The sequence below is a fragment of the Oncorhynchus mykiss genome, chromosome 8 (assembly GCF_013265735.2).
Source record: "Oncorhynchus mykiss isolate Arlee chromosome 8, USDA_OmykA_1.1, whole genome shotgun sequence".
Classification (NCBI taxonomy): domain Eukaryota; kingdom Metazoa; phylum Chordata; class Actinopteri; order Salmoniformes; family Salmonidae; genus Oncorhynchus; species Oncorhynchus mykiss.
This window is the reverse complement of record NC_048572.1, coordinates 77,258,415-77,281,896: the sequence shown is the minus strand read 5'-3', so window position 1 is coordinate 77,281,896 and position 23,482 is coordinate 77,258,415. Positions and strand designations below refer to the sequence as shown.

General features: G+C 43.1%; 2 protein-coding genes across 16 annotated transcripts in view; both read left to right on the top strand.

The window, feature by feature from the left end:
* Positions 1–4,654: 4,654 nt before the first annotated feature.
* erich2 (glutamate-rich 2) lies at positions 4,655–7,950 on the top strand. Of its 8 annotated transcripts, none has more exons than XM_021613905.2 (10): positions 4,655–4,907; positions 5,187–5,226; positions 5,353–5,389; positions 5,510–5,543; positions 5,695–5,731; positions 5,846–5,993; positions 6,253–6,443; positions 6,623–6,680; positions 7,223–7,294; positions 7,518–7,950. In XM_021613905.2, exons 1-10 carry the CDS (start codon positions 4,900–4,902, stop codon positions 7,712–7,714), a joined length of 822 nt encoding a protein of 273 aa, XP_021469580.2. In that variant the 5' UTR covers positions 4,655–4,899; the 3' UTR covers positions 7,715–7,950. The 8 variants fall into 8 exon arrangements, with proteins under 8 accessions (XP_021469580.2, XP_021469583.2, XP_021469577.2 ...); XM_021613908.2 differs by having other exon boundaries at positions 5,692–5,731; positions 6,319–6,443; XM_021613902.2 differs by having other exon boundaries at positions 5,692–5,731.
* An 85-nt stretch (positions 7,951–8,035) lies between these two features.
* Positions 8,036–23,482, top strand: part of LOC110530669 (glutamate decarboxylase 1) — a 27,668-nt gene continuing 12,221 nt past the window's right edge. Inside the window, exons 1-7 of one of the 8 annotated variants that reach the window (XM_036986322.1) lie at positions 8,036–8,353; positions 9,033–9,128; positions 10,748–10,892; positions 12,656–12,709; positions 15,095–15,247; positions 15,445–15,687; positions 17,176–17,266. In XM_036986322.1, the coding sequence (XP_036842217.1) occupies positions 10,817–10,892; positions 12,656–12,709; positions 15,095–15,247; positions 15,445–15,687; positions 17,176–17,266 (617 nt within the window). In that variant the 5' untranslated portion in view covers positions 8,036–8,353; positions 9,033–9,128; positions 10,748–10,816. Of the gene's footprint in view, positions 8,354–9,032; positions 9,129–9,227; positions 9,503–10,493; positions 10,627–10,747; positions 10,893–12,655; positions 12,710–15,094; positions 15,248–15,444; positions 15,688–17,175; positions 17,267–23,482 lie in introns of those variants that run through there. The other 7 variants (XM_036986321.1, XM_036986324.1, XM_021613896.2 and 4 more) reach the window with 7 other exon arrangements.

Here is a 23,482-nt window from a genome sequence, read left to right as displayed (position 1 = left end):
AGCTTCCTTTGCCACCGGTGGACGACGCTCAACCTCTGCTGCTGATTCGTTCGGGCATGCCTCACGTCCTGATACCCATACAGCCAGTGTGTAAAGCCTCACCTGGTGGACCCATCACTCTCCACACTGAACTCGGCTGGACACTGCAAGTGTCTTCTAGGTTTGTCCACACAGCACCAGCTGAACAACAATACCTGCTCACCACTACCATTTTGCCTTCCACCAAGCTCTTCAGAAATGTGGAGCAACTTTGGCAGATCGTTACACTTTCTTACTTGTTGAGAAGCTAGTGACTTGCTCAAAACAAGACCAGCAAGCCATGATGCTACTCCTAACGTCCACCTCTAGGTAGAAGTTGATGGTGTTTAGTTGCGCCAGATGCGCCAGTTGATCCAGACTGGAGGCCTTGTGATACGCCAGTGGGCAAGTAACATACCAGCTGTAATTGGCACTTACCCCCCAAGGCCAGATCAGAAAGCAGCGAACTGTGAATTTCCCACTGTAGCATGGATCTTCAGGAGCCAACCCTTGGGAAATGTTGAAACTGCCTCCGAGACTCCATGGGATACAAGCACCCCAATGTGGAGCGCTTCGAACCTACAATGAGGAATATCTACAGCGTGCTCGCCTGTCAATACAACCCACTAGGCTACATCCTGCCTTTCACAACCCGAGCCAAGGTACTCATCCAGGACCTGTGGAAAGAAGAAATAGGTTGGGACGACCCCTTTCAGCCTCAGAGCCTCCTGGATAGATGACTTGTCTGGGAACAAGAGATTACTGACTTGGTCCAGATGGAACTCCCTAGAAGTCACAGGCCACGATATGCTGACTCCCCAAAGTCGACCAGGGACCTCCACATATGGCTATGTTGCCTACATGCGGACTGTGGATGATCAGAAGCAGGTACACATCTCCTTCATTCTGACCAGGTTTCGCGTCACACTAAAGAAGCAGCTGTCGATGCCTCGCTTGGAGCTGAGTGCTTCCCTCACTGGAGCTCAGCTGGCCAGCGTCCTCCAAACAGAACTCACCCTGCCCATTGTACAAGTCATCCTCTGGTCCGATTCCACCACAGCCTTTCATTGGCTCATGTCAGAATTGTGTAGATACAAGATCTTTGTAGGAATTGTGTAGATACAAGGTCTTTGTAGGAACTTGTGTAGCAGAGATTCAGGACCTTACAGATCTACCCAACTGTAGGTATGTGGATCCCGTGAACAACCCGGCGGATGACATCACTTGGGGAAAGACCTTGAAATAGGTCTGCATCGAAGGCCGCATTGATAGCACCAAGGCCTTGAGTTCCTACAACATTCGGAAGATCAGTGGTGATCAATGCCTTCTGCTGGCCCAGAGCCTGACAACAGCGAACTGAAGAAATCAGCCTTCTGCGTAAATGTGTCTGTCAGTTCCAGTCCTTAGCTCCCAGATATCAGCAAGTTCAATACATGGAAAGGCAACAACTAGATCCCCACATGGGACGGATGATCCACTTTCCAGTTCACCTAGCAAAGTAGCAGACTACATAACTGCAGAGAACCTCTTCCTGAAGCAAGCTCAGAAATAGTTTCCTGAATAGGTCAAACTGGTCTAGACCCTCTAACAGTCGTCTGGGTCCCTTGTCTGCTGAGGACGATAAAGATTCAGGAATCTTCTGAGTTGGTGGTAGACTGCACAGAGCAGAGCACCTGGAGATGGATGCTATGCACCCCATCGTCTTGGATCCGCATAATCCGCTGACCAAGCCTCTCATTCAAAAATTTCAACGAGACTCTCCTCCATCCTGGTCCAGAGAGGGTTCTGGCAGAACTGCATTGCAGATACTGGTGATCTCCAGATACAGAGTGATCTCCAGTCTTGTCCTCGTCAACACTCACACCTGTGTGAACGAGAGAATCACTGACATGATGTCAGCTGGTCCTTTTGTGTCAGGGCTGAAATGCCGTGGAATTTTTTTTGGGGGGGGATTCAGTTCTTTGCTTGGCAAAGAGGGACTTTGCAATTAATTGCAATTCATCTGATCACTCTTCATAACATTCTAGAGTATATGCAAATTGCCATCATACAAACTGAGGCAGCAGACTTGGTGAAAATTAATATTTGTGTCATTCTCAAAACTTTTGGCCACGACTGTAGAAGCCACCCTTCTACTCTACCGGAGTGAATTGGTTTGGACGATTCGTTGTAACGAAAAGACATGGGACATTGTCTACAAATGTATGACCTATCGCTGCAGCCACCTGGATCTCCTGGAGAGCTTGGATGCTGATGCCTTCCCGATGCCTATAAGAAGCTTCATTGCACTTCAAGGGAAGTCCTTCGAGCACCTTTCGGACAATGGAACAAACTTCATTGGAGGAGACCGAGAACTGCGAGAGGCCTTTGAAGGCGATGGCCCCCCACCCAAAGGAACAATTGGGTAAACAGAAGATAACATTCCAGTTACCTGTGCACATAACACTAGCGCCCAAGTTCGAGCTCCACTCTCCTCTTGAAGACATTGCCTGCTTCCTGACCTAATAACAAGCTAGCATTTTCTGCTAAAGTGCATTGTATGGCCAGTAGTTGGTCCTCATGCAGTTGGAAATTTGGGACAAAATATCCAAAGTTAAGTATTATTAAATCGACTTTTCAAAATGCTGATAGACCTAAGCCTTTTCTACTAGTGTTGAACATCTGGAGCTATAAATATTTCTACTTTTTTTATTTAACCTTTATTTAACTAGGCAAGTCAGTTAACAACAACATTTTCTTTACAATGACAGCCTAAATATGAAGTAGGTTATTAATAGCAAGTGCCCAGTTATAATTGTTCTTCCATTTGTGCATTTCTTTTGAGTGTTTACTGTGTTTGTTTGTTGCTGCTTCTCAGAGCTATGCTCGTGCACCTCCGCACTCTACATAGAACCTCGCCTGCGTATGTGTATTAGCACGAGTACTCAATTTATTATTTTATTAAATGAGATGTCTCAAAATGAAGTGTATCCCAGTTTGATTGAGAAAGACCTGTGAATATTATGTGATGTTAATGTATGATGCTTCTAGACTTTTATAGCCTTCAGTTTATATACTGAATGAGATTTGTATGTACTCCTGCTTGTTGAGGTAATGGTTTTGCCCAGGTATTTCGGCAGGCTTTGCCAGTGTTCTGTAAACTATAATGGGATAGTGTCTGAAATGTAGGCTGTATTTTAACTCTCTACAGTAGCCTAGGCTTACCGGCCTATCCGTAGCATATTTTCTTAGACCAATTGTTGTTGCAAGTCCTTTTTTCATTATTTGTTGACATTATCCACTGCCACCATCACTACGATATTATATTTGTGTGAATAGAACCACCATTTTTGTAACCTTATCCTCTGTCTCCTGCCTGCCTACCTGCCTACCTGCCCGACCGTAAGACACGTTTACACTTTCACCAGGAGTTAAGATATACACATACATTCGCACACAAAAAATAAGTAGGCCATGGCCATGACAAGTTCTATCTCTGGAAGAGAGCAGGCTACAGCCTGGCCGTCTGCAGGTCTATCTCTGGAAGAGAGCAGGCTACAGCCTGGCCGTCTGTAGGTCTATCCCTGGAAGAGAGCAGGCTACAGCCTGGCCGTCTGCAGGTCTATCTCTGGAAGAGAGTAGGCTACAGCCTGGCCGTCTGTAGGTCTATCCCTGGAAGAGAGCAATATACAGCCTGGCCGTCTGCAGGTCTATCTCTGGAAGAGAGCAGGCTACAGCCTGGCCGTCTGCAGGTCTATCTCTGGAAGAGAGCAGGCTACAGCCTGGCCGTCTGCAGGTCTATCTCTGGAAGAGAGCAGGCTACAGCCTGGCCGTCTGCAGGTCTATCTCTGGAAGAGAGCAGGCTACAGCCTGGCCGTCTGCAGGTCTATCTCTGGAAGAGAGCAGGCAACAGCCTGGCCGTCTGCAGGTCTATCTCTGGAAGAGAGCAGCCGTCTGCCGAAGTAGGTGGCTGAGAGAGAATTTCATTTAAACAGTACCACATCTTCTGCCTACCTCAGAGGCTTAGACGCTGTACTTTAAATCAGTGTTTCTTTGCACCCTTCCCTCCGATGGTCAGCTGACACAAATGTACTCAGTGCTCATGCTACGTTTCATCTAAGAGTAGAATCATAGCTTGCCAGTCCATGCTTTAAATAGGGTTGATAAAGTCTGCTTTACAACTTCTACTTGTTTGGCGGTTCTGTTGTTGTTTAACCTAATAACCTATAGGAGAAGATTAATTGATGTTGTTTCAGCTGATTGTATCAACTGTCAGCATTCTATACTTCCCTATTTCACTTTTCACCTGGTAGCCTATATCTCTCAACACACACACACACACACACACACACACACACACACACACACACACACACACAGTGGTGACATGGTCAAAATTATTTCGTTCTGCCTCTGAACCAGGCACACTGTTACCTGGCCGTCATAGTAAATAAGAATGTGTACTTAATAAAAATAAATAAAAACATGAGAGAGGGGAGGGAACAGAGAGACAGGACATTATCATAACCTTTTATCATGATATTCTTACCCTGACAAAACGTTTTATGAGGTGGTCCTGGGCTTTCTGTGTGGTTTGTGTGACAGTTGACAAGAAAGCAAGTGAAAGCGCCACCATCATAGAACAGCAGCGCATTCGTTACGTAGCACCAGGGCACTCACGTGGGGCTGAAGGGGGGAGTTCACCCGTTGTCATGGGAATGAGACTTTGTTTTCTCTTCTCGTGTTTTATGAGCCACTAAACTTGCAAGCAACACAGTGAGCTAGCTAATGTTACTACGACTCCATCGATAATACAAAGCAAAAGATTGTTTCCTATAGAAATATTTATTGTTAAACTTTATCGGACTGCTCGGGGTTTGGTAGTAATCGAGAATCGGCTAGATGAGCAGGTGAGCCAGCAAGCTATTCAGCTGAGCATTACAGTAGCTAGCTAACGTAGCTAGTTATTAACGTGAGTTATTGGTTACAAATTTGATGTGCCAATGTGACAAACACAGTGCTTGCACAATGAATCGCTGATATGACAGACACATTTTTTTCAAATGAGACATTGTATCCAAGAGGTATCAACTATACCTAGTATTATTAACGTATGTAGTTGGGAGAGTGCTTAAATGTAACGACGTTTGCTCGCTGTCAGTCTAAGTGTCTAATGTTGTTGTTTCCAGACTTGAATGTGTGGGGTCTTCCACGGTTCCACAGAAGCAGGTAAAACGTGTTTATTTTGTCAAAGACATGATGAAACAAGACATGTTGGGAAGATTATTTTATTTCAGATAAATATTTAATTTGTATGAAATACAAATATTCATATTTTCCCTGCTTTTGATATAGGTGGCCCCTGCACTTCTTGAGACACACATGCCTAAAGGTATGTAGGCCTGTGTAAAGATCTGGTATGCAGGGTGAAACAAACAACCACTGCTGTACTTTCCATTCTACTCTGACCTGGATGTATGACACCCTCCCTTTCTTCTTTTGGTTCTAGAAGCTGTGGGAGCCAAGTATTTTACTGCCGCACCCCGGTAAGAATTTACAGCAAGACCAGTCCTAACTACGTCATAAAACATCTGACATGGTGTTGAGTTTCCATGATAGAAAGTTGCACATCACAAGTTGATGTGATGCAAACATTTACATATTTTTGTGTGTGTGTGTTTTGGTATTTTTCAGAAGTAGCCTTCCTACACAAGCAGTATCAAATCCTATGAAGGTCGGTAAATCATCTTTAAGAAAGCACAAAACCCCTAACCCCCCAAAAAAGAAAACCCTAAGCTATTGCATTTATCATTTATTAGTCTGTATATTTAATTTGTTTTCCACCCAGGTCACTCCACCTGGGAGATTCAACGTGCTCTGTGCGGGAGGTGTGAATAACATTAGTGTTGGGTTCGCTGGACCTCCTGTGATCCTCAGCCAAGACCTGAAGATGAAGGATAATAAGAAACCACAGCAGTCGGCTTCAGCTGTTACAGGTCAGTAGAATATGACAGGACTACTAGAGTAGAAGAGCATTCCCACTGGGCTCACGTTGGTTGAATCAAAGTTGTTTCCATGTCATTTCAATGAAATTACGTTGAACCAACATGGAATAAACGTAGAATTGACATCTGTGCCCAGTGGGTTGTTATAGATAGATTGGTAGATTGAGACATAGAGAATCTAACTTTGCACCAATGTTTTGATATTTTTTGCATGACTGCCGAAAAATGATGATGATGTTTTGTGGGGCAGGAGGAAGAGTGTTTGTGCAGCCACGGGCCCAAACTACCCCCTGCTCTGTGTGTGTTCACCCTCCAGCGGAGCCCCTCCCCCCTCTTGAACCAGAAGTGGAGGAAGAGCACACTGAGGAGGATGATGATGATGGTGAGGCGGATGATGATGAGGAGGAGGGATACAGGGCTCCACTGGAGCTGATGGCTGAGGTAAATTAACTCTTCAGTTCATATCAGACCAAGTCCCACATTAGACTGACTAAAAATGAATACATTCATATCAGATGTCATTTTCCCTGATTAATGGAGGAATTCAGATTGCTGGTTAACAATGAGAGGCTGGGTCTGCCTGGATGGACTGTGACACCCATCTGTGTCTGTGATTTCAGTTCCTCAAGTCTGTGATGGAGAAAGACTTTGTGCTGGCAGAGAAACTGTGTCAGATGAGTAAGCCTGTTTGTCAAATGAAAAGGTTCTGTCATCCAGAGACTCTGGGTTCGAGCCCAGGCTCTGTCACAGCCGGCCGCGCGCGACTGGGAGTTCCATAGGGCGCCGCACAATTGGCCTAGCGTCGTCCGGGTTAGGGAGGGTTTGGCCGGTAGGGATATCCTTGTCTCATCGCGCACTAGCGACTCCTGTGGCGGGCCGGGCGCAGTGTACGCTGACCGGGTCGCTAGGTGTACGGTGTTTCCTCCGACACATTGGTGCGGCTTGGTTGGGTTGTGTTTCGGAGGACGCATGACTCTCAACCTTCGTCTCTCCCGAGCCCATACGGGAGTTGTAGCGATGAGACAAGACAGTAACTACTAACAATTGGATACCACGAAGTTGGGGAGAAAAAGGGGGTAAAAAAATAAAATAATTATGTCATTAATTGTTTTGATTATATGTGTGCATTTTGTTCATGTGTCTCTCATTGCATCAATCAACCAAATAATTAATTAATTATCCAACCAGATGATTGATGTGTCTATGCTCTGTTCTTCCAGTTCTGGTCTATGAACCAAATAATCCAGAAGCCAAACAGTTCATTCCTCTTATCCAGGAGAGGCTGGAGAGAGGTGAGTGGATCCCTCCAAATCATGCACATGCACAAAAAGGTTATTGTGGGAGAAGACTTTCGGCCACTGTAGCTGTGGGACAATTGTTGGAAGTTGGATTCAAGTGGTCACATTAACCCTAGTTCTGGAGAGTTACTATGTGTGCAGGCTTTTGTTCCAACACTGACACATCTGATATAGCTCATCAAAGTCTTTGCTTTGTTCCTATGCAATGTTCCATCAGAGCAAGAGGAGAAAAGCCAAGATGATGATGATGCTTGTTCAGACTCCGGTGATGAAGATGACTCTGGGAGTGATCAAGACTCTCCTCAGAGCTCAGACAGCTCCTCCTCCTCCTCCTCCTCCTCATCGTTGTCAAATGAGGAAGAGGAGCAGGAGAGGAGACACAAACCATGTCCACCCTCTCACCTTTCCCCATAGCTGTCAGTCACCAGCACACTGCCCAGTCTGACAGTGGAAATATCAGTTAGTTTATTTTCCTTTTGTATGAGTGTATATATATATATATATATATATATATATATCAATTGTGTCACTGTTTTACATTTCACATTCGCACATACCTTGGTGAGGCCATCACAGCATACACAGTTTCCTCATCACCACGCCCCTGTTTAATCTTCATGTAAATTACACAATAAAGTTCAGCATCATGACATCTGTGTATTTCTGGTTTCTTCTACACAAGGGTTTGTTTGACAGAAGTACTCAAGGACTAAGTGGAAACGTACTCTACATTTCTAGTACAACCAGTATTATTAATAGACCTTTCAACACCTCTACATTTCAACATAAATGCAACCACACAGATCATTTTCAAAATGCCTGTTAATTTCTGAGGAAGTTGAGCAACAATGATCTCTAAAAAGTCCTGACGGGGAAGAGAATAAGTAGACGGAGAGAAGAGCAGAAAAGAAGGAGATGATTGAAAGAGGACTGATAGGGTGAAAGAAGAGGCATTTGGCAGTGGAGTGGAGTGGACTGTGGAGAACACTTCCCATTGGAGCCCTGCTGCTTAGGACCTTGAAGTTTACAGGTGAATTCCCAAAGATCCCTCAGGTGTGTACCATGGATACTCTATTTTAGTTTATTATTCAGCCTATAGGCCTAGTCTAGGAGGTATAGGATATATTTTTTTCCAAACATGTAGTTTCAATACAGAATAGATAAGAGCTATTACATGACTTTCACAATTTTTGGAAATAAACTCCATCAATGCTCCTGACCACATAGATCTATCAGCGTAGTCGTTTCCGCCACCTCGTGGTCTAGAGCCAACATATCCTTCCCAATCTAGCTTCACAAACCACAAATCTGAAGATGATACACACACTGTAGCCTAAATGTGGACAATAACACAATAAGAAAATGAATAGGCTATCACTTGTCCATTTCTTGGCAATAACATTTCAGGCATATGTCTAGTTGCACAAGAATCGAGCTGAGCAAAAATGAGTCCATTCCAAGTCTATATCTGGTAGGCTACGGTTGTCCAACTCATTTGTTCAAATGTTTCCTTTGATTGAAAGGTGCAAGTGACAAAAAGAAAACCTCCTCTGTTGTTTTTGGTCGTTCCCTAAGACCACCTTTTAGCTCTAAGTTAGTAAGTAGCCTATTGATATTTGTGATATTTATGTGATATTTATCAAACTTCCCAAGAGTGACACTTTGTGATTTTATCTTACAGGAGATAGGCATTTCTCATGACCATCACACCTTCTGTCTCCCTGTGTCACAGAAAAGGGGGACACGTCCGTGCTTCTACACCTGCATTGCTTGCTGTTTGGGGTTTTAGGACAGGTTTTCTGTACAGCACTTTGAGATATCAGCTGATGTAAGAAAGTCTTTATAAATATTTTTGATTTGATTTGATTTGTCAGGAAGTGGGGAGGTTTTCGTATGCTTTTTTTCTGTCACGAGCAGCAGAAGCTTAATTTTGCGCCAGAGGGAGGTAATGCTATGACTCACACGTGCGTGAGGGGATAGGCGATTCACGCACTAATAAATATATTAAAAATGAAACATTCTTGAGGGAAAAAAGGTCACTGGCACGCTACTGGATGTAATTTGTCTCGATGTCGTTATTCCGGTGTTGTTGGCATTGAACTGTCTTGCGTCTCAGAACGTTGGGTGGATAGAGAACTGTAATTCGGTTGTTTGGTGGTAGTTTCTCTCGACAAGACAACCTGTGCACCCGCAGACGGTAAGGTAGCGTATTGCCTCCTAGCGCCAGCGCTCTCACGTTTCCAAACAGCCTTTTTTGTAATAGGTCTATTGATTGATTTTTCCATAATAGTGAGATATTTGCATTTGTTTTTTAAAGATAATGTTGCACAGCGCCCAGCAACTGCAACATTTGTTGCGATCCACATTCTTATTGGGGTCGGAAAGGATGTGATTGGTTAGGAAGGAATACATATTTTAACAAACGACTTGTCGTTTAAATGTTCGGATTTCCAAATCTCTCTTGTTCAAAAGTGTGTTACTATGAAAAAAGTCACATGTTAATAGCAATGGCAGTCTATTGTTATTTATTAACCTATATGAGTGGCAGGATTCATTCATTAGCCTTACTATTTATTATCAATAATGGCATTAACTGATGCTGGCTTCACTGTGGTTATTCAAAGATCATCATAATTGAAAAATCGATGTGCTTTATGTCAATACATTTTCCAACGGATTTCAGTAGAATATAATTGATCAAGTGTCTGTCAAATATATTGTTTTTTCTTACAATACCCAGATTTGTTTGAGAAAATGTGTCAAATAATTCCATAGCGCGTAATTATGAAAGGCTATTTCGTTTAGCATATTCCTAATTCTGAATAGGTCTGATAAGGATGATTTGTTTGTGGATTAGACGTATTTATTTGCTTGATATTGAAGACACGAAGACCTTTGTTTTCGTTCTCTTTGATCAAAAAGTAGACTGGACAGTCTGGTGCTCTTCGTTTAGCTTGAGCGCCCAAAACTGATGTCTCAGAGATGGAGATGATTTCGCTCTAATGACCCATAAAAACGTCACTGGGGACAAGGTTCAATTTACTGCTTAAAACATGTTTTTTTCGTTAATGTATATAAGGTAGAATATAGTGGCTATACATTTGTCAGATTTGCAGCCTTTATTTTGGTCCAATAGAATTGAATGCACGCGATGTTATCGTTCAAAAGCATTTATCTCCCTCGGCATGTGCATGCAGCTCGCAGCATATTGACGTTCGAGAATAAATGATTCCGATCGTAGAGGCAGATAATAACAGCAAATGATGCATCATCCTCTTCCTTCACTGCACTGATACTAAAGCTCAATTTCGCTGATCAAATTCAGCGTAGGTTGCCTATTTTAGGCTATTCCAAATGAAGAATGCACATCTTTCAGAAATAAATGCAGTTATTTATTTGTTTAATATCCAGAGCCATCAATCTTAACCCTTGGCCGTTTGTTTTCAGAAACCGGTTGGATATTTCCGTTGAGAATCTGATAAGAGTCCCGGAGCGCACAGGAATAACGGAGGACTAATGGCCACGTCTGAACCGACAGCCACTGGCGGGGACCAGGACCCCAACTCTGCCAATTTACGACCTTCGTCTACAAGTAAGTCTCTCCTTTCTCTCTCTCTCTCTCTCTCTTCCACTCCCTCCCTTCCTCTGCCTGATAAAAACGAGTCTCACCCGGGCATTTTACCGTGTGGGCCCTGTCGTTAATCATTCCGGTTAAAAACAGAGCTATCACAGCTGCCTGCTGCTGTCTAACCGATCAGCAGCGTGCACTGAGAAACGGACCTCCTGTAAATCGCCTCAAAGAGCGTCGTTATAATGTCCTCAGCGCTATGGATCCGGAAAGGAATTAGTTATGGAATATAAAATATACAATTATTTGGAATAACCCTATCGAATTTCCTTTTGCTTTTTTGCTTTTATTTTTATTTTTACCAGACCTATCAAATAATGTTTTTAAAATATGTATGTTGTAAAGCCTATAACCAATAGCCTAAATGTATGTTCATGCTATTATTTATTGGCTAACGATATTTTGTATGCAAGCATTTCAATTCGTATTTTTTTATTTAAAAAAAATATATATATATATCCCCTCAAAATCCTTGCATCATGTCCTCCATGAGAGAGCTGTTAACCGCGCAATTACGCAGGGAATGGCTGGTAATTGCAGCCACTCCGGTGTTCTTGATGATGGCTTGCACTCGTTTTGTAGAGACCCGCTTGGATAATTTTTCCACGGAACACTGAGAGAAGGGGACATTTAGAATCGGATTACTGATATTAGCATATTTGTCTAGCCTACCACTGAAAGTTACATTTTCGTAAAGAAAAATACCCAAACCCTCCTCTCTACAGGCCTAGTCATATTTCGTTTGGAAAATGTATAGGCTTGAAGGGCTAGTTAACCAGCTAACATGTCTGCCATTGGCCTAATATGGAAAAATGGCATCATAGGCTATTTGACAGAGGAAGAATGTGGATATATTTGTAGAACAGTAATACCGTCTGACATTTTTTCAGGTTTGACAGAGTGCATAATGACTTGAAAAAGGCTGTGATGTTGTTGTTTTTGTGCTCTGCCTGTTTCTCTGCTGCTGCTGTTGGATGTTGCTATTATCTCGCTGCCACGCTCTGTCTCACTCGCGCTGACCTGAGGCGGCTCGTGGTGTCTCTGTGTGTGAGTGTGTCTCGGGTAGCGCTCGCCTTCATGCGCTCTGAGTGACACCTCGAGCCGTTATGTCTGGGTCTTGCATCCTAGACAAATAACACCATCATGAAGCTCATATGCATATAGATATGCCTTGTTACCGTCCCATCGCTTTGCTCTGTATGCTTGAGTTTTTGTGTTGCTATGATGGCATTCTCCATCATACAATTCCAAAATAAGGTAGCCTATTAGCCTAGTTTTCACTATACTGCCTGGTGTGTGTGTGTGTGTGTGTGTGTGTGTCTCCGAACAGCCAGCTAGACATCGCCAGCTCCCGCCAGTCAAATACTGTGTTTCACCTAATTAATATCTGCTCTTTCGCGAGGTCATTTCACGGGTGTTTATTTCAACCCGCCTCTCGCCGGGTGCGTGCCAGTATTTATTAAACCGGTGAGCCTCTGATGGCCCATTATGATTGCACTGTGTGGATTCGGACCATTCGAATGTTGAGGAATAATAACCGCGAGATAGGGTGAAGTTCCCCCAGACAATGATCTACTGCTGCAAGTATCTGCTTCATGCTTCTTCACTCCGTTGTGCCATGCATTGCCATACGCTTTATTAAAACTCATCCGCTGTCACCCAAATCACACTATTCATATATTTCAGAATTTGATTTTCAAACGTTCTCCCCAAACATTCTGTTTTAGACTATGACGCGTGGATGCAAGGCTGCACGCGGAAACTGGGTTTGAAGATCTGTGGTAAGTTTTAGACCCATAAACCATCATGGATACTATATGGAATACTCTGATGTTAGAGCAGGGCCGTCCCGGACTGTCACTCCACATTCTCATCTCCTAAAGGTCAGTTAGCGATTAGCTTTAGGACACGCGATGCGCGCCGGGGTTCCGTCGCCGACCACCCCATGTCTCTTCCTATCCATATCTCTACAGTTAGCAAAGGATAGGATGTAGGCCCACAATACGTCAAGTAACAATATGCCTCAGAAATATAGAAATATGTCTAAACAAACAAGATTTATAGCGAGATGGATGTGTCCAATATAGGCTAGTTGTTTTTTTATGCTGAGTTAGCTGTTAACATGTTTTGTGCACATAGGCTAGGCCTAAATATTGCACCTTCTAATAGCTTTTTATTTTATAAAGGCCTTATCATATATTTTTTTTTAAAGCATTCACTTCCTCTCCTTTCCGTTTGGAGGCGACTATGGATTTGGGTCCCTTCATGCAAAACTGACATTTTTTATACCACCTGCGAGCCTTTTCAATGAAATGTGACGATGTCGATGAGATGACGTGGAGTTTAAGGTTTGGTAAATCTGGGAGGTTCCATAAGGTCTCTGTTATCCAATCAAGCCAAGGTGAAACGATTGAATCCAGTGTTTTTCCAACAGGATTCTTAGACGATCTGTTTTTCCTGGGTCGAGGATTGGTTTGACGTCAGTCAGCATTCACACATTGAGAAAAATATCCTTTATTTAAAAAATCCTTCCTACCTTCACTGATGTCAGACCTACATATTTTTTTGTGGCAGGATTTGATAATGTCAAGAATGTCAATGTAATTTAATTGGAAATGTAGGCATTGTTATCATGGCTTCAATCCAAACACAAAGAGGGGATGTAATTAGCCTAAAATAAATGGATTTGAACTCGAAAGTTACGATGCAGGCCTATAATTCGTACCGAGGGCCAACAGAAGTAGGGCACCTGCCCCTTAATGTGGAGGACGTCCCCTGCCGGAGAATAATAACACAATTTAACCATCCTCGTAAACCTGAACATAACCTTAATAACGAAATAATTCACCACAATGCACGAAGAAACATGTTTTTTTCGATCAACTGATTGACTCGTTTTATAGAGCACATTGTTTTGGCCCGAATGAGTAATTTTCACATTTGTGTGCGTTGTGCATCAGGCCCAATAATTTGCATAGCCTACCATATCATTTGAATATGTGGACATAGGGCTAAGTGCTTATAGGGTACTTTTATGCATGATAAAGACATTATTTCGTTTCTATAAATATCCCCTCGGGCTGATAAGGAATATAGCTTTGTGCTCGAGTTTGAAATAATTATTATGAGGAGGAAAAAACAGAACAGTGACAATGGTCATCATAAAATGGTTCCAAGTGTTAGATTTTGTTCTATGTCAGTGTGGATTTACAGCCCATAATAGTTGTCAGGTCCCATCAATCAGTAAAGAAACACGCCCTGTGGATGAGGGAAGATTAACGAGAACCATATCAACCGGTAGCTTTTTCGAGGCCGCTGCTCTCGTGAGATAATCAGTGCCCAATGTGCCAACCGAGATTAGCCGAATACATTTTAATGGAGCTCTGAAACAGAGATAGAGTTTGAGAGAGCCTTCTCTCTGTCTTATTCGATATTGCAAAAACATTTTTTTATATAAGATTTTTCTATAATAATCTACTGAAAACTGCATGATGTGAAAATAAGTGTTTAAATCCTTCCATAATTATTAAGCCTAAAATGACCTTCTCTGGTGGTAGCCTGCTAGGCTATAGGTTTTTCTCTCAATTTTTTTTTTCTAAGATCAATGGGCTATTAATAGACACGGACTTTCATTAACAATAGACTAACCTATCCAGAGGCCGTAAAACATCTGCATCCTTCATTAACTCCACTCCATAATGTCTGCTCTATGAGTCGGTAATGACATGGACGCTGCGCCGGGCCCTCCACACAGTCCCTGCACGCTCAGGCGTGAAAAGTCCGGGGGGACAGGAGGACATTCACCGCTGGAATAAATTGGGTATTTCTCGCTCTCGCATGACTGGGTTATGGGTGGATGTCACCGGGCAGGGTAGGGCCTGAGCCTGCCTGGCCTGTGAGCTTGAGGGCAAGACACCCATGCAAGCACACACACACACTACCCTCTTCCATAAATTGATCCAAAACCCATCCACTGTGGGGATCACCACCCGGGGTTATAAGCGCTGTCTGGGAGAGGACACCATAAATAATGTGTTGCCTTTGTAACAGACATAGATAAACTCAGGTCTCTGAATAAAAGTTATTATCGGGTTATTATCTAGCGATGTTGGGCAGTGGTAACCGAGCATGTTCCCCTTCTCGTGCCCCTCTGTGTAACACCCTAGGGTTCCTGCAGAAGAACAACAGTCTTGGGGAGGAAGGCCGGCTCGCAGGCTCACTCTCAGAACGCCAGAAGAACCTGTATTCCTGTGACAACAGCGACCGGGATGCCCGTTTCCGCCGCACTGAGACCGATTTTTCCAACATGTTCGCGAGAGGTGAGAGATAACGAGTTCATTCTTGCTAGACTTTTAATATAACCCTACACGTTAGTTATCTAATTCTTACATTTTCTAACATTTAGTGAACCGTAGCCTAGGCCTATATTTATAAGCCCTCTTCTGTAAAAGGGCGTCCAGCCTCTACTTTCGATTTTCTATTCGTTTTGTAAATGCTTTTTCCGTCATTCTTCTAGACTTACTTCCCGCCAAAAACGGAGAAGAGGCGACTATGCAGTTCTTGTTGGAACTTGTGGGCATCCTCACCAACTACGTCAGGAAGACTTTTGACCGTTCCACCAAGGTTCTGGACTTCCACCATCCTCACCAGCTGCTCGAGGGCATGGAGGGATTCAACCTCGAGCTCTCTGACCAGCCAGAGTCCCTCGAGCAGATCCTCGTGGACTGCAGGGACACGCTCAAGTACGGCGTGCGAACAGGTAGACTACTAAACTGGCCACAACTAAGTTACATGAAACAAGATACAGCTTTAAACCAGATGTTTCCTTTTCATGTTTTCAGGACAGTTTGTGTGCATTAATTACGTTTCCAATCTTTGCATTTCTTATATTTCCAATTGTGCAATTTCTTCCTTAGTTCTTCCTTTGAGCAGTTTAAATGAGTGTGGAAAAAAAGAAGTAATAGTCTCACCAAGCCAGGCAGACTAAAATCTTTTACCATTGGAAAACGCATTAGCCTATACATTTAATTTAGATAGGCTTTTGTTTCTCTCCTTCCTTGATAGGAAATTACATGAGAAACAAAGACGTTTCATTCTGCTTTTTTAGGATACATTCCAATCCAAAACAACCAATATTGCAGTTGGCTTAAATGGTTAGCTTAGTCTACATGAAACTTGACCAACCGGTAGGTCTATTGTCTACAAATATTTCCATGTTGTTTAGGCTTTCTAAAAATGTTTAACGCACCTTTGTATATTTCTTTTTACATATGAACATTTCTTCAGACGTTATTGGGATACAGTTTGTGTTCTCTTTATCACAGTGATCTGCTCGTGTTCACAAAAACACTTGAGCAAAATGGAGCAAAATGGAATGCTACACAAAACCATTTAAGCATAAGCTGTTCCCTTGATCAGTAACATCCAATCACAATGACGGGTGATTGTATGTACCCCTGGTAATACTCCTTCCTTGATTTTATTAAACCAAGTACTGCCCGCGGGGACGCAAGCCTGCATGGGATTTTACAAGCCGTTAGGAACGACAACAGTCAAACAGTCCTTTGGGTTTACTTCCTAAAGACCTTTAACTCAATTCATTGGACATTTACACACAAAGTGACGATAGTTTAAAAAACATTGTCGCACGATTTACGAGTTTGTCTGAATCAATTAGCCTATGGCAGTTGAGTCTCATGCCTTCATTCTAATGACGCTATCACGGGCGCTGTCCACGGTGCTGAAATATAGCCTATCACGAGGGAGCAAATCCACTTCGCTTTTGTATCTCTGATATTGCGCTCTTTAGTTAGTTAGTCAGTCCGTTCGTCTAGGGGGCTACAAATACAATATTAGTAGCCTAGTGATGTTTCTTGTTGTTGAATTTCATTCAAACATAAACTTCAAGCTCTGTGAGCATCTAGGCTAGCCTACTCTAAATGTCATGTAACCTTGTTATCAGTGGATAAGTGTCCCCATCTAGTACCTCGAAGGCAAATGTTCCACTGCATCTCAGGTCCCAATGGGAATACAGCAAAGAGTGAATGTGGGAGTTTCAGAAAATAACCTGTCTGAGTTCATATCAAGTGGTTTGTTTTCATTACAGGAAAGAACACACACTGTTTCAACCCTTGTAGTAGATGTGTGTTTTTACAAGGTTATAGAAACCTTGCAGGCAAATATCCCAGTATGTTTCATTTTCATTTGTAAAGTCCCATTCAGATAGAATCTCTTATCTCTGTCCCAGGTCATCCACGGTTCTTCAACCAGCTGTCTACGGGGCTGGACATCATTGGGCTGGCTGGGGAGTGGCTCACCTCCACAGCCAACACCAACATGTGAGTCATTCACTGCTGTTTTTGTGTGCCTAAAGGTCTGTCGACATCACTGTGCTGACTAGCCGACGTTTTCAGGATTCTTGTTGGCATAACGATACAGTCGGAAAGGGAATATGATGATTATAGTTTGCGAGAAAGCCCCAGTGGGTTGTTGTTGACATTTCAAGGATTTACGCCATGTAGCAAAAATAGAATCAAATCATTAGTTCTCAGTTAGTGTGGCTCTCCTCATATCTGCTCAGTTACAGTACCTTGGGGTTGAATGAAGGCCAAGGCCTTTGATTGGCTAGGTTAGAGAGGTTTAAGATGGCGGTCATATGGGCTTGTTATATAAAATGTTTGTTTTTTGTCATGTGACTGCTGTTCGCACTGTACCAACCGTGTATTGAACAGCAGCCCTGAATACCAAACATCTCGGAAAACACGCACACACCTACACACACACTCACACACACATGCCCCATGGGCTGGTTAGATTGTATATTGATCAGAGCTCAGTGTCATGGTGGTCTAGTCTGATAGAGGTTATGAAGCCCTGCAAAGCTAAACAACACCAGATACAGGACACATCATACAGGACACATCAAACAGGAGCGTGAGTGTGTATGTGTGTGTGTGTGTGTGTGTGTGTGTGTGTGTGTGTGTGTGTGTGTGTGTGTGTGTGTGTGCGTGTTATCTGAGATGTATAGTATAGGCTACATAGGCTATGGCTATGGAATGGGCCTACCATTGCAATTGTGACATTGGCTACTACAACATACATATTAGCCATAGCCTTGACACTTAATATCACCAGTATTACAATAAGTGCTCTATAAAGTGAAAGCATTATTACTACTCACCCATGTGTAAGCCTATTAGGATCATGCCACTTCACATGCGCATTGATTCTGTCTGCAGTTTTCTGCCAGGCTCCCTCTCTGGCTTTTGCGACGACGGATGTCTGACTTTTTTTAGTAAATGGAACATATTTGTTGTATTTTGTTAAAATAGTTTCTTGTTCTAGAGTAGTGAAATTTTGGTCTCTTTCTTTTGACTCCATATCTATCGTTTTCTCCGTCATCGACATGTGGACCTTTTTGAATGTTGCGTGCTCGCGCCAGTTGTCAGATCAACCAATCTGCGCTTCTCCTAGTCTAATAGCTTAAAGGGGAAGCAGACGTTCTGGAATCAATCAATTCTGGACTCCCTCACCTGGTTAAGACAAGACGGATATGTTCAGGAAATCCTGAATTTGTTAAATCATCTTTCTGGAATACTCCTCTGGACTACAAGAAAGACCATAACAACACAGGAAGAGAGGAAAAACGTGTAAATAACACAAGACAGGACTATGAGAGACCAAATGAATAACAACAACAGAAAACATGACTATCTATGAGAGACCAAATGAAAACAACAAGAAGACAGGACTATCTATGAGAGACCACATGAATAACAACAACAATGCAGGACTATCTATGAGAGACCTAATGAATAACAACAACAATGCAGGACTATCTATGAGAGACCTAATGACTGCCTCACCTGGTTCACCAACTACTTTGCAGACAGAGTTCAGTGTGTCAAATCGGAGGGCCTGTTGTCCGGAACTCTGGCAGTCTCTATGGGGGTACCACAGGGTTCAATTCTCGGGCTGACTCCTTTCTCTGTAAATATCAATATTGTCGCTCTTGCTCCGGGCGATTCCCTGATCCACCTCTACGCAGACAACATCATTCTTTATACTTCTGGCCCTTCCTTGGACACTGTGCTAACTAACCTCCAAACGAGCTTCAATGCCATACAACACTCCTTCCGTGGCCTCCAACTGCTCTTAAACGCTAGTAAAACCAAATGCATGCTTTTCAACCATTCGCTGCCCGCACGCGCCCGCCGACTAGCATCACCACCCTGGATGGTTACGACCTAGAATATTTGGACAACTACAAATACCTAGGTGTCTGGTTAGACTGTAAACTCTCCTTCCAGTCTCATATTAAACATCTCCAGTTCCATCCGTTTTGTTACCAAATCACCTTATACCACCCACCACTGCGACCTGTATGCTCTAATCGGCTGGCCCTTGATACATATTCGTCGCCAGACCCACTGGCTCCAGGTCATCTATAAGTCTATGCTAGGTAAAGCTCCGCCTTATCTCAGTTCACTAGTCACGATAACAACACCCATCCATAGCACATGTTCCAGCAGGTATATCTCACTGGTCATCCCCAAAGCCAACACCTCATTTGGCTGCCTTTCCTTCCAGTTCTCTGCTGCCCGTGACTGGAACGAATTGCAAAAATCGCTGAAGTTGGAGACTTTTATTTCCCTCACCAACTTTAAACATCAGCTATCTGAGCAGCCAACCCGATCGCTGCAGCTGTACATAGTCCATCTGTAAATAGCCCACCCAATCTACCTACCTCATCCCCATACTGTTTTTATTTACTTCTCTGCTATTTTGCACACCAGTCTCTCTACCAGTATCTCTACTTGCACATCATCATCATCATCATCATCATCATAATTTATCACTCCAGTGTTAATCTGCTAAATTGTAATTATTCGCTCCTATGGCCTATTTATTGCCTACCTCCTCATGCCTTTTGCACACACTGTATATAGACTTTGTTTTTATTCTACTGTGTTATTGACTTGTTTATTGTGTTATTGGCTTGTTTATTGTTTATTCCATGTGTAACTCTGTGTTGTTGTCTGTGTCACACTGCATTGCTTTATCTTGGCCAGGTCGCAGTTGTAAATGATAACTTGTTCTCAACTAGCCTACCTGGTTAAATAAAGGTGAAATATATATATATATTTTTTTTAAAGACCAAATGAATAACAACAACAATGCAGGACTATCTATGAGATACCAAATGAATAACAACAACAATGCAGGACTATCTATGAGAGAACTAATGAATAACAACAACAATGCAGTACTATCTGTGAGAGACCTAATGAATAACAACAACAATGCAGGACTATCTATGAGAGACCAAATGAATAACAACAACAATGCAGGACTATCTAGGAGAGACCTAATGAACAACAACAACAATGCAGGACTATCTATGAGAGACCTAATGAATAACAACAACAATGCAGGACTATCTATGAGAGACCTAATGAATAACAACAACAATGCAGGACTATCTATGAGAGACCAAATGAGTATCAACAACACAAGACAGGACTATTTATGAGAGACCAAATGAATAACAACAACAAAAGACATGACTACTTATGAGAGACCAAAATTTGACTCATTTTGGTCTCTCATAAGTAGTCATGTAGTCACAACACATGGTTATGAGAGACCAGACATGTTACAGTTTTTCTCAATTGCTAAAACACTAAAACCCATTGGCTGAACAAGAGAGGGAATGAGAGAGAGAGAGAGAGAGAGAGAGAGAGAGAGAGGGAATGAGAGAGAGGGAATGAGAGAGAGAGCGAGAGAGAGAAAGAGAGCGAATGAGAGAGAGAGAGAGAGAGAGAGAGAGCGGGAATGAGAGCGAGACAGAGAGAGAATGAGAGAGAGAGAGAATGAGAGAGAGAGAGTGAGAGAGAATGAGAGAGAGAGAATGAGAGAGAGAGAGCGAGAGAGAGATAGGGAATGAGAGAGAGGGAATGAGAGAGAGAGAGGGAATGAGAGAGAGAGAGGGAATGAGAGAGAGAGAGGGAATGAGAGAGAGAGAGAGAGAGAGGGAATGAGAGAGAGGGAATGAGAGAGAGAGAGAGAGAGAAAGAGAGAGAGAGAGAGGGAGAATGAGAGAGAGAGAGAGAGAGAGAGAGAGAGAGAGAGTGAGAGAGAGAGAGAGAGAGGGAATGAGAGAGAGGCAATGAGAGAGAGAGAGGGAATGAGAGAGAGGGAGAATGAGAGAGAGAGAGAGAGAGAGAGAGAGAGAGAGAGAGAGAGAGAGAGAGAGTGAGAGAGAGAGAGAGAGAGAGAGAGAGAGAGAGGGAATGAGAGAGAGGCAATGAGAGAGAGAGGGAATGAGAGAGAGGGAATGAGAGAGAGAGAGAGAGAGAGGGAATGAGAGAGAGAGGGAATGAGAGAGGGAAGGAATGAGAGAGAGAGAATAAGAGAGAGAGGGAATGAGAGAGAGAGAGAGAGAGAGAGAGAGAGAGGGGGGGGGAATGAGAGAGAGAGAGAGAGAATGAGAGGGAGAGAGAGAGGGAATGAGAGAGAATGAGAAGGAGAGAATGAGAGAGAGAGAGAGAGAGAGAGAGAGAGAGAGAGCGAGAGGGGGGGGGGGAATGAGAGAGAGAGGTAGAGAGAGAGAGGGAATGAGAGAGAGAGAGAGAGAGAGAGGGGGGGAATGAGAGAGAGAGAGAGGGGGAATGAGAGAGAGAGAGAGAGAGAGCGAGAGAGAGAGTGAGAGTTACAGGACAAAATAAAAACCCTCCAACCCAAAAACGCCTGTGGTGTTGATGGTATCCTCAATGAAATGATCAAATATACAGACAACAAATTCCAATTGGCTATACTAAAACTCTTTAACATCATCCTTGGCTCTGGCATCTTCCCCAATATTTGGAACCAAGGACTGATCACCCCAATCCACAAAAGTAGAGACAAATTTGACCCCAATAACTACCGTGGAATATGCGTCAACAGTAACCTTGGGAAAATCCTCTGCATTATCATTAACAGCAGACTCGTACATTTCCTCAATGAAAACAATGTACTGAGCAAATGTCAAATTGGCTTTTTACCAAATTACCGTACAACAGACCATGTATTCACCCTGCACACCCTAATTGACAACTAAACAAACCAAAACAAAGGCAAAGTCTTCTCATGCTTTGTTGATTTCAAAAAAGCCTTCGACTCAATTTCGCATGAGGGTCTGCTATACAAACTGATGGAAAGTGGTGTTTGGGGTAAAACATACGACATAATAAATCCATGTACACAAACAACAAGTGTGCGGTTAAAATTGGCAAAAAACACTCACATTTCTTCACACAGGGTCGTGGGGTGAGACAGGGATGCAGCTTAAGCCCCACCCTCTTCAACATATATATTAACGAATTGGCGCGGGCACTAGAAAAGTCTGCAGCACCCGGCCTCACCCTACTAGAATCCGAAGTCAAATGTCCGCTGTTTGCTGATGATCTGGTGCTTCTGTCACCAACCAAGGAGGGCCTACAGCAGCACCTAGATCTTATGCACAGATTCTGTCAGACCTGGGCCCTGACAGTAAATCTCAGTAAGACCAAAATAATGGTGTTCCAAAAAAGGTCCAGTTACCAGGACCACAAATACAAATTCCATCTCGACACTGTTGCCCTAGAGCACACAAAAAACTATACATACCTTGGCCTAAACATCAGCGCCACAGGTAACTTCCACAAAGCTGTGAACGAACTGAGAGACAAGGCAAGAAGGGCATTCTATGCCATCAAAAGGAACATAAATTTCAACATACCAATTAGGATTTGGCTAAAAATACTTGAATCAGTCATAGAGCCCATTGCCCTTTATGGTTGTGAGGTCTGGGGTCCGCTCACCAACCAAGACTTCACAAAATGGGACAAACACCAAATTGAGACTCTGCACGTAGAATTCTGCAAAAATATCCTCCGTGTACAACGTAGAACACCAAATAATGCATGCAGAGCAGAATTAGGCCGATACCCACTAATTATCAAAATCCAGAAAAGAGCCGTTAAATTCTATAACCACCTAAAAGGAAGCGATTCCCAAACCTTCCATAACAAAGCCATCACCTACAGAGAGGTGAACCTGGAGAAGACTCCCCTAAGCAAGCTGGTCCTGGGGCTCTGTTCACAAACACAAACACACCCTACAGAGCCCCAGGACAGCAGCACAATTAGACCCAACCAAATCATGAGAAAACAAAAAGATAATTACTTGACACATTGGAAAGAATTAACAAAAAAACAGAGCAAACTAGAATGCTATTTGGCCCTACACAGAGAGTACACAGCGGCAGAATACCTGACCACTGTGACTGACCCAAAATTAAGGAAAGCTTTGACTATGTACAGACTCAGTGAGCATAGCCTTGCTATTGAGAAAGGCCGCCGTAGGCAGACATGGCTCTCAAGAGAAGACAGGCTATGTGCTCACTGCCCACGAAATGAGGTGGAAACTGAGCTGCACTTCCTAACCTCCTGCCCAATGTATGACCATATTAGAGAGACATATTTCCCTCAGATTACACAGATCCACAAAGAATTCGAAAACAAATCAAATTT

Bases quoted from the DNA above. Each gene is read 5' to 3' on its own strand.
- erich2 (XM_021613901.2), top strand. The intron at 5,390-5,506 runs GTATGTAGGCCT...TTTTGGTTCTAG, and splicing joins TGAGACACACATGCCTAAAG to AAGCTGTGGGAGCCAAGTAT. The intron at 5,994-6,252 runs GTCAGTAGAATA...TTTGTGGGGCAG, and splicing joins GTCGGCTTCAGCTGTTACAG to GAGGAAGAGTGTTTGTGCAG.